General features: G+C 40.4%; 1 protein-coding gene across 5 annotated transcripts in view; it reads right to left on the bottom strand.

Annotated features, from left to right (window-relative positions):
- The window catches only part of fam131c (family with sequence similarity 131 member C), a 16,994-nt gene extending 8,561 nt beyond the window's left edge, over positions 1–8,433 (bottom strand). Inside the window, exons 1-4 of one of the 5 annotated variants that reach the window (XM_035380991.1) lie at positions 7,473–7,685; positions 5,245–5,405; positions 3,980–4,078; positions 2,379–2,454 (exon numbers count right to left, since the gene is read on the bottom strand). In XM_035380991.1, the coding sequence (XP_035236882.1) occupies positions 2,379–2,409 (31 nt within the window). In that variant the 5' untranslated portion in view covers positions 2,410–2,454; positions 3,980–4,078; positions 5,245–5,405; positions 7,473–7,685. Of the gene's footprint in view, positions 1–2,378; positions 2,455–3,979; positions 4,079–5,244; positions 5,406–7,472; positions 7,686–8,415 lie in introns of those variants that run through there. The other 4 variants (XM_035380992.1, XM_035380990.1, XM_035380994.1 and 1 more) reach the window with 4 other exon arrangements.
- Between the last annotated feature and the right edge of the window lie 1,709 nt (positions 8,434–10,142).

Here is a 10,142-nt window from a genome sequence, read left to right as displayed (position 1 = left end):
GCGACAGGCTCGGCAAATTAAATTTAAGTGAGTAGCGCCGTTTCCCCGTAAGGTAAATCATACAACGGATGAGTCACCTGTGAATCTAGACTGAAGACGAGAGGAAATGTGACTAAGCTGATGAATTTCCCGTGTATAAAGCCAGAAAAAAACTGAAAGGACCCCAAGGCATTCCAGCCCAGGTCCTAGGCTGGGTAGGACATATTGAGGCATCTATCTCTGTAACTAGTTAATGAAACTATTCATTGTAGATGTATGCACTGTAGGCACAAAGCCCTTAGTCACTGCCAAATGTGTCATATTAAATCATGGGGAATAAAAGAATATAAATATAGGGGATTATATTAGGAGTGAAGAAACTGGTCTCCTGGTTAGGCCAGTGGCTCACGTAAATAAGGGTATTTCACGAGCAAACTTCAATTCGGAATGAGTCGTGAAATACAGAGGGCTGAAGATCATTTAATCACATTCAACAATAAACCGGCTGGCCATGTAATGTAAGGAAGGAGATGAGCACGAGCGCGGATGAGCTCTTCGTCACTGCAAGCTGTAATTCCTGTTTCGTATTCCTCCTCAGTTCTCATCATATTTACCTGTTTGCAAGACTAGGCTGAGGAAACAAATCAGGAAACAATTCCTTTCACTGTTAAAAATGTCCCGAGTCAAAAATGGATCTTCCTCCTAAGGCTCTTCAAAAACCTTCAGTAAGACACGGTGACCTTTTATTGGACAGCATGAACACTGTGACTGTTGTACCCAATACTGAGGATAGCTGAGGCACCTGTTCCCCTCTCCTCCCCCTTTCTTTTCTCTCCTCTTCTTTTTTCCCCTCCCCTCTTCTACTTATTTACTTCCTATGTTGGGACCCTCTGGGGTTGGGGGGTGCTAAAGGTTTTGGGAACTAATTCCACCGGTTTTCTTTAGTGGAAGTACATGGCTTTGTATACGGTTTAGCCAGTGGGCCAAAATTCAATAAGGATTTTTTTTTTTTTTTTAAAGTCCAGAATCTCCAATGTCTACAATGAAATGGTTTGACGGTCAAATAAGCAAAGTCAAACCTTTAATGTAACCCCCCTGACCATAAAAAGCTATTTTTAGAAAGTCATCTAGAATCCATAAATTATCTGACTTTATCATTGATTGGTTAGACATTACATTACAGGCATTTAGCAGACGCTCTTATCCAGAGCGACTTACACAATTTTTACATAGCATTTTACATTGTATCCATTTATACAGCTGGATATATACTGAAGCAATGCAGGTTAAGTACCTTGCTCAAGGGTACAACGGCAGTGTCCTTACCCGGGAATCGAACCTACGACCTTTCGGTTACAAGCCCAGTTCCTTACCCACTGTGCCACACTCCGTCGGTTAGGAGATGTGCAATCCTAATAACTGAAAATCGTCCATATCTACGGACAGAAACACCCGTTGGGACTTTCCGACACGTTCATCCTTTTGTATGATCACTTAATTATTATTACACACATACATATATTTAATTTTATTTTAATTTAATTAAGATATGAAGGCTTGCTCACACATTGGTTTCCAGTGTATGATGTAAGGATCACAACGACAATCATAAAGAATCAAGTTGATGTAATATACTGCATTCTCTCTATTCTCTCAATCACTTGTACATGTAAAACAGTGATGATAAAAACAGCGAACGAGGTAACTTTTCTTCACCTGCTCCTAGAAAAATGCAATTATGGATGCAACATACTGTGCAGGGAACAGAAAAGACATCCATCCCCGCTCGGTTTGTTTGGAGAAGAAGCTATATTACCTGCTGCAGTGTGGTTATCTAGACTAATGCAAAAAAAAAAGCAGTCTAACTAAAGGGTGTTTATACACCGTTCAACCGGAAACACTGCAATGCCTAATTAGCCAATTAGTATGCTAATTAGTATTGTTCTCAAAATTCAGGAGGGTCATTTGTTCTTGGGAAGAGAGAAAGAGATAGGGTTGTTATTGTATTGTCGCACATTTAATACAATGTCACTGTCACTGTTGAAACTTACAGACCTTAAAAGTGACATTCTTTTTTGGTCACAGTGCTTTTTGAACGTGTAAGGCTCACCTTGAACTTAAGCTCTTGGCAGGTGACATCTTAACGTCAGCGACGGCGATACGAATCTACGAATCAACGCTAGGCGTTCCAGACAGGTCACGGTGCTGGAAGTTATCTTTCTGGCTTTGCGTCCATTTGCCCTCGTAATCATAGATTATTATTCCAGGAATATACACAAACACAAAAAAATGCACTGTGAGAGTACCATGCTGACAAGTGACCTCACAGACAGACGGACAGACAGACAGACAGACAGGCAGGCAGACGGACGGACGGACGGACGGACAAAGGCACTGACCTTTGTGACTTGTGCACAGGCAGGCACCCATGTTGAAGAGGGAGAAAAGTCCAGAGCCGGCTATCTGTTCACCATTCTGTTTCCGAGAGAGAGAGAGACACGGAACGAGAGATGTAGAGAGAGGGAGGGAGGGAGGGAGGAAAAGACTGAGAGGGGGGTGAGCGAGACGGAGAAAGAAGGGGGTCGGGAGGGAGTGAGAGAGAGAGAGAGAGAAGGTTTCAAGGAATTATCTCTGAGACCACAGCAGCTCAGCTTGTCGATTCTGGGACTGATGGGATATGTGAGAGAGAGAGAGAGAAAGAGGGAGAGTGACAGAAAAAACTAGCCAACACACATTTGCTGTCATTTTCCAGTCCCTCCCCCTGTTTCTCTCTTCCCCCTCCCTTCATTTTTTCTGTCCCTTCAGCAACCCACCCTTTGCTCACTGAAATTATTTTGAACCCCTTCACCGAATCCAAAAGTCTCTCTCTCGCTCTTCTCTCCCTCTCTCTCTATGCACACACACTCAATCTTCAGTAAATCAGGAAGACAGTGATGTGGTTTGGTAGAGCCAGTTATAGTAACAAGGTTCAATAATTCTTTGCAGTCATATTACAAATGGCCATATTCTAGCAATATACTGTCATAATTTTTCCATCAATGAAGGTCCTTAGCTTTGACTGCGTGAATGACAGATGTAAATGCACCAGTTGATGTTTATCCAGTAAGAAGTTATTGGATGAGTCATTTGAGTCAGAAAGCTGTATTGATGTACTCTGTAGCTCAACTTCAGTCCACACTTACAGATTAAAATGTGTAAAGCAAACACAATAGTCCTACGGTGCCCTCTAGTGTTCAAATGGGGACACTGTAGACAACAGGTGCATATCCGTTGGGGAAGTGATACTCGCACCAGCTTAAAAGTGCCATTTTCTTTATTGATAAGATGTGTTGTTTTCCTTGTGTTCTGGCTGCTCACCAGGAGGCTCAAACTCCAGTCCTGGAGAGCCGCGGCCTCTGCTGGTTTTAGCGATTTCCTTTCAATCAGCAGTTAATTTAGGCCTTGGAAACAAGGTGTTCAGCACTCTTTGGCCAATCAGTGATGGAAAATTAAGCACTTAAGTGCAGGAAGACATGACAACCAGCAGACGCCACAGCCCTCCAGGGATTGAATTCGATATTCTTGTTCTAAACTGTAAGGTGAAAGCAGAGAAGAAAATTATACTTGTCAGAATTTGATGGCAATAATCCAACTTTTAAACATAGATTTTGTTTGTTCTATGCCCGATTGTTAGGAAATAAATAGTTAAAATTGGATAGGGTGGTCAAATCTGGCTTGAGTTGAAATAAACAAATCTATCCAAAGAATATCAACAGCAAGTAAAAAACATTGACTGACAGAGATTAAACAGATACAGTAGATAATATTTGATTCAATTGATCATTTAACCGCATTTTCACAGAGTTTGCACCTTGAGTAGTCCTGTCCTTTCTTAGGCATTGCATAATAACAATTTCAACAATATCAGAAATCATTTTTTACTTTTAGTCATTTGTATTCTCATGTGAAATGATGGACAATCAATCAATCACTGAATCCCAAGTGTGAGGCGGAGAACTACCGCGTGTTCCAATCGTCCCCGGCAACAACAGGCCTGCCATCGCTGGGGTATCCTGTTCCCATGGCAACTTCCCGTCTTGCATTTGCTGCTTTTCTTTTGCTAATATCATTCGTAAGATGGAATGGGGGGGGGGGGGGGGGATTAGTTTAAAAAAAAGGGGGGAAACAAAAGGCCCATTAAATATGACAAAGTGCCGAACTTCGGCTTTCAAAGACAACGGGAAACGTTTCAATAAACGTAACTTATTTACAGTGCCCAGGTTAATTTTAGCACTTTGCATCGGCAAACTCAAATAGAACTCAAAAATCGAGTTTGCCCGATAAATTTCCCACATGGAGCAGCACTTATCAAAAACGCTCCTGGGAGACAGCTGGCACCCTGTGGTATTTTGATAAAACTACCAGATTGTTTGTTATCTGTTCAGCAGGCTGCCACACTGAAAAGCTCTTTAATGAATCCAAATAAAACTAAAATGATTTGAAATCTTGTGCTCTCTTCTTACTGGATAATATCAAACGGCCAATCACTTTGATGTCACCAAAAAAAACAAAAAAAAAAAAACAGATCACTTAAGACAGAACCTGTGCTAACACTCCTCAAGCACTCTGCTTTCTATGCTGCACAGGTTTTTGTCTTTCTTACTCAAACTTTACAGTCGTTCTGCGACACAGCCAGTCTCAAGTCACATTCTGGAGACAGGAAGTGGACGGACACAGAGGGAACTCCAGTCACACACTGATACTCGGGCGTGAGGAACGTGCTCTCAGAAGGGAAAACATCTTTCCTTGCTAGGACATTTGCTTTTAGCTTTGTAATAAGCGTACCTACATGATTGTGTACAAGAATTTGTAGATTTGTTACCTCGTACAAGGTTCAGGTAACAAATCCCTCCACTGACAGGCATACCAATCTATAGTCTTACTTAGTCTGGCTGGGTTAACGCAATGCTATAAATCAACAGACTTTTTTTTCTTTCTTTCTTTTTTTGTTTTTAATAAAAGGACGTTAAATTTGAATATATAATTATTCAAAATTCATTGGTAGTCAAGGATCACTTTAAAGTCTCAATTTATTCCATTTCCAGGGTGTTGGCTGCCAGCCAACACAAATATAGTATGACAAAATTAACATTTTAACAAAAAAAAAGGTAGAATTCAGCAGGGTGATTTAGAGGCTTACTGAGTGTACTCATGACTGGTCGTGTCAAGCGTGCCTTTGTGACAGAATCTCTCCCCCCCCCCCATCACACATTAATCACACAGCACCTCCTCTGAAGCACAGCTGTAGATCACTCATAGAGACACAGGTCTTCTGGAAACTTCTGGAAACTTGTGAAACTCACGGATGACGCAACACAGTCTCCATCTTGGTGCTCGGGCGCGTAGGCAACACACCGCCGAGTGAGAAGAGTCGGCCGTTGAAAGACCTGAAGACGTGAGTTACAACAGCTTTGACGGCAAAATTTACAATCCCAGAACAAGACAGAACAATCGGCTCTGAAATACACCCCTGACATGGTTCCCATAACTCCTCGAGCACGTTCGATGTCACTGAAGCACTGAAGCTATAACAAGCAGCGCAAGGGGTGCAGGCGGGACAATTAAGCACAAATGAATCTGCACCGCCAGGCCCACTCCAATTAGCGGTGGACGTGTGGTGAGGCCCAATATTTTAATCACTCAAAATACATTCATTAAACTTATCCAACAGTCACGCTAAACACAGGGGGAATTAATGAATGAATTAATGAATCGTTGCATTTATATAGCACTTTTCTAAACATTCAAAGTGCTTTTACAGTGATGAGTGGGAACTCTCCTCACCCACCACCAATGTGTAACACCCACCTGGGTGATGCACGGCAGCCATTTTGCTCCAGAACGCTCACCACACATTAGCTAAGGTGGAGAGGGAGAGAACATTTTTTTGGTCAATTAAATCATTAGGTCATTTATTATTAGGACTGTTTGAGATCATGTAGCGTTACAGTAAGTACAGCCCTTTACAGAGCACAAAAAGAAATGTCTAAATCCACGTGTTAATCCTGAAACTAATTGGCTACCGGACCCAAAGACAATAAACCATGACTAACCAATCAGGGGTGTGCATTTCAAAAAGACTGAATTAAGCAGTACCATTAAGGAACAAAGTGTGCTACAGAGACACAAAGGAGCAATACAGCTATAGTCCAATCCATGATGAGCCCCCTTTCATGTTATGATACCAACCCTGACAGCCAGTACACGGCAACATAGAAAGTCAATTACAATTTGACAAAAAAATGAACACATGAAACTGAGCACAAAAAATAAATATATATGCTGGTTGGCAAATCAATAAGGAACAACAAAAAAGGGGAGGCCTGTGGAACCCCAAATATTTTCATTAGAACCACTTAAGTCATTTTTAACTATCTCTCCACCACCAGCAAATGGTAGTCAATTTGTAACAGACCTGGGTCAAATACATATTTATTTTGGATTCAAATACTTTTCTACGCTCTACTGATCTTGTCAGGTGTATTGGAACCAATGAAATACTCTCAAAATGTGAAAACCCCTGCCTTCTGGTCATATTAGCAGGCTCAATCATACCAGGCAAGATCAATAAGGCACAGAAAAGTATTTGAATAAAAAACAAATATGTATTTGTAAGTAATCAATACCCTCACTCTGACTTATTTTTTAAGAGATTCCAAATGATTTGTTTGTTTGTTTGGAATGTACATGTTAGAATGCATGAATGTCATACAACTAACAACTCAATGCTTTAAAAAAAAAAAAAATCAAACAAAGATGTATCTTCTAAACTGAACCTATAATAGGCTATAGGCTTGGCCACTAGTCCCCAAATTCCCAGGTTGATATTGTACTACATTACAAAACAACTACATATAGTACTGTATGTGGGTTTGGATTTTCTGTCCCCACCCAAAAATGCATTTTGTATTGAATATTTTTGACTTTTTGCCCCTCCTACATCTGTATTGCATGCCAAAATACCATACTTCACATCATACATGGGTAATATGCAATGAGCATTTTCCCGACATGAAACCCTCATATCCCTAAATTTAGAAACCGGTTGACAAAAATACTAGTTAATCTAACAAAAACTAGAGATCACTCGCAGAGGAAGGAGGAATATAATCCACGCAGTTTACTTGGGAGTTTTGGGAACGAGAGTTGTCTGCAACAAGGGTGTTTTCACAGTGCTCCGAAGTGCATTACAGGCCCAGTAAAAATCTCAGACTACTGACTCGAAAGGAATTCCTCCACAGTTCAGACATGAGAATCATCTCTTCTCTCTACTCTCTCTTCCCAGCGACCCTTCGTCCTTAATCAGTGCCACAGAATGTAATGGTGGAACAAAGAATTCCAGCTTTCATAGACCGATTCCAAATTCAAGACACGCATTAAAAAACAATCAGGAGACACACAAAAACATCCGTCTCTCCGCAAAAAAAGAGGGAATTAATTATGTGTCTACAGACCTCCTAGGCAACGGCATCACATCTTCCAAGGAAAGGGCATTATTTCAGAATGAGGACGGGGAAAGTTTCCTTGTGATCAAACGATTCCAACGGCAGAAGACGAGGACGACTTCAGCTGTAACCCATATGATGATAAGTAACAGGCCACGGTAGCCTGGGGGCTCACATAAGCCCTATTTTCTCTCAGCCCCCCCTAATTAGTTTAATTACAGTCATTATCTGCTGAGGTTCACTTTCCAACATGTTAAAGTGGATTCACATGGATCCGTTCCATCTAAAGCGCACGCACGCACGCTTGGGGAATCGAAAAAAGGGCCGTTAAATTAAACTTCCGCGTGCCGCAACAGGGCAGGAAGAAACAGTTGGGAAAATTAATCAACTTTGAAAAGGTACTATGGCAGCTATATTATAAGAACGTGAAGAACATAAAATGATAAGTGACTGGAAATACAACATCCATGAGAATAGAGAGGAAGAACAGCATGCAATACTAAGACAAGAAAAAATCCCTATGAAAAGTGATACATAAATTATGAAAAAACCATTGTATGCGTTGTATATTTTTTTTAAATAATTGACTTAATTTCAGTGAACTCATTTGAAGTTTCTTGCCTGCTTTGTCTTCCTGTTGTCACCTTGTTAAACCTTAAAGGTAAAAAAAAGTTTGTTTTTCTTTCGTTTGTGGGTGTGTAGTTGTGTGTGGGTATTTTGTGTCGGGTACTGTGTGTTTGTGGTTTTAAGTATTGTGTATTAAGTGTATTATGTACATTATGTTACATTATGTATTGGGTATTTTACATACTTGTACATGATGCACATTAGGTATTTTGCACATTTGGTATTGTATACATTATTTATTAAAATGCTAAAACTACAAATAAATATTTTAAAAAAATAAAGAGTTGAGCACACATTTATTTGAAAACAAAGGCTGCCACCAGACCATGCATCAAAATGTCTGTCCCCGCAAACTCCTTAGACCTCCTCTCCTCGTCTCCAGTTGCAGCCCGTATCCGATTCAAAGCCCCGGTGCTCGCAAACTTGCCCGTGAACCCCGTTGCCTCCACTTAACTGTCTAGTCTTTCCTCGTAAAATAACAAATAATACAAATAAAATACACGTGTGTCTGCAGCCTCGCAGATTACCCGAAGTGCGCGCATGATTTCATGTACACGTTAGAAGTTATGATTGTGGCTTATTCTGGGGATTCTCTGGAATTGCGTTCATTGTAAAGACGGATCCTGTCGGGCAGATCCTGTTAGTATCCTGCAGCACATGTTCCATTCGTTTATTCGTCATTTATCGCGATTGTGGACTGGTCTATTTCTAACGGTCTTTTAGGCCTTCCTGAATTTCACATGACGGCCTGAAAAAAAAACCATTGTCAGATGCTGCACTTTTGTGATGTGAATTACTTTACTATATTGATGAGACATAAGAAATAATTATTAAGAATGTAATAATTTAACCTGATACCACTGTGCTTGCATCCATTTGCATCCAAGTCCTTGAATATGGTAAAAGGACATTATTTAAAAATATATATTTTTACAAGAACACAGTAATGAGTAACATGTCAACAAACATGAGATTTATTACATGTAAAGACTGTACATAGAAAGTTATTGCTGTGTATGGTTTTGGTACACATTGCAAACCTAGTGCTGAAGGTGGATTATTTCACATGTAGAAGCGAGTACCATTTAAACAAAGGTGCCCTACATACCAGGTTATTCTTTTTTCTTTTTTTTTTACGACCATCTGGATTTAATTCCAGACGATCTACCGAATATCACTTTTCCCTTTTCTCATAAAAAAAACAAATGTGATTCCATCTGACTTCTGAGTCCCAAACAACCTTATGGGTCTGCCATTCACCACAGTCATGTGACAGCTTAGTTAAACCTCACATAAATCTAATATTTCTGCAGAGGGATCAGGTAAGAGACAGACAGACAGCGCTGCAGTGGAAAATGATGGCTGAAAAAAATAAGGGTGTGATATTCACGAATAAAGGACAACAGTCAGTGAGAAAGGGAGTGGGAGCAGGCCAGAGAAAGAGAGAGAGAGAGAGACCAATATAGACCCAAATTACAGGATGTGTTTTTTGGTCAGGAATCCATCCCCAAATTTAGTATGAATGTAAATTCCAAAGGTTACTGGCTTTAAACTCCACATGCAGTGGGAAGAAGAAGAAAAAAAAAGAATAAACAAAAAAAAAAAACACAGAACTGAAAGAGGACAGAGGAGAGGCAGCACAGCTGCATTGTCATCTTCACCAATTTAGGCATTTTTCATCCAAAAAATACTTTTAAAAAACCCACAGAACAAAGGAAATGTTAAGAATGAGCCTGTGGCCCTTTCATAACAGGGTACAAAGAGAAAGCATAAGCAGGAGCAGAAAAACTGTGTCTGCATGGGCTAGGCTCACAACATCCTGGTACTGAAGTACGTAAGATACACATACTCTACCCTACACTCTTATCATACACACACACACACACACACTGTACTACACTCATAATACACAGACACACACACACACACTCACACACACATACTCTATCCTACACTCCTATCATACACACACACACTCACACACACATACTCTACCCTACACTCTTATCATACACACACACACACACACACACACACAGACACACACACTGT

Source organism: Anguilla anguilla, chromosome 11, assembly GCF_013347855.1.
Source record: "Anguilla anguilla isolate fAngAng1 chromosome 11, fAngAng1.pri, whole genome shotgun sequence".
Classification (NCBI taxonomy): domain Eukaryota; kingdom Metazoa; phylum Chordata; class Actinopteri; order Anguilliformes; family Anguillidae; genus Anguilla; species Anguilla anguilla.
The sequence above is the reverse complement of the archived record's forward strand: the minus strand, read 5'-3'. Positions and strand labels throughout refer to the sequence as shown.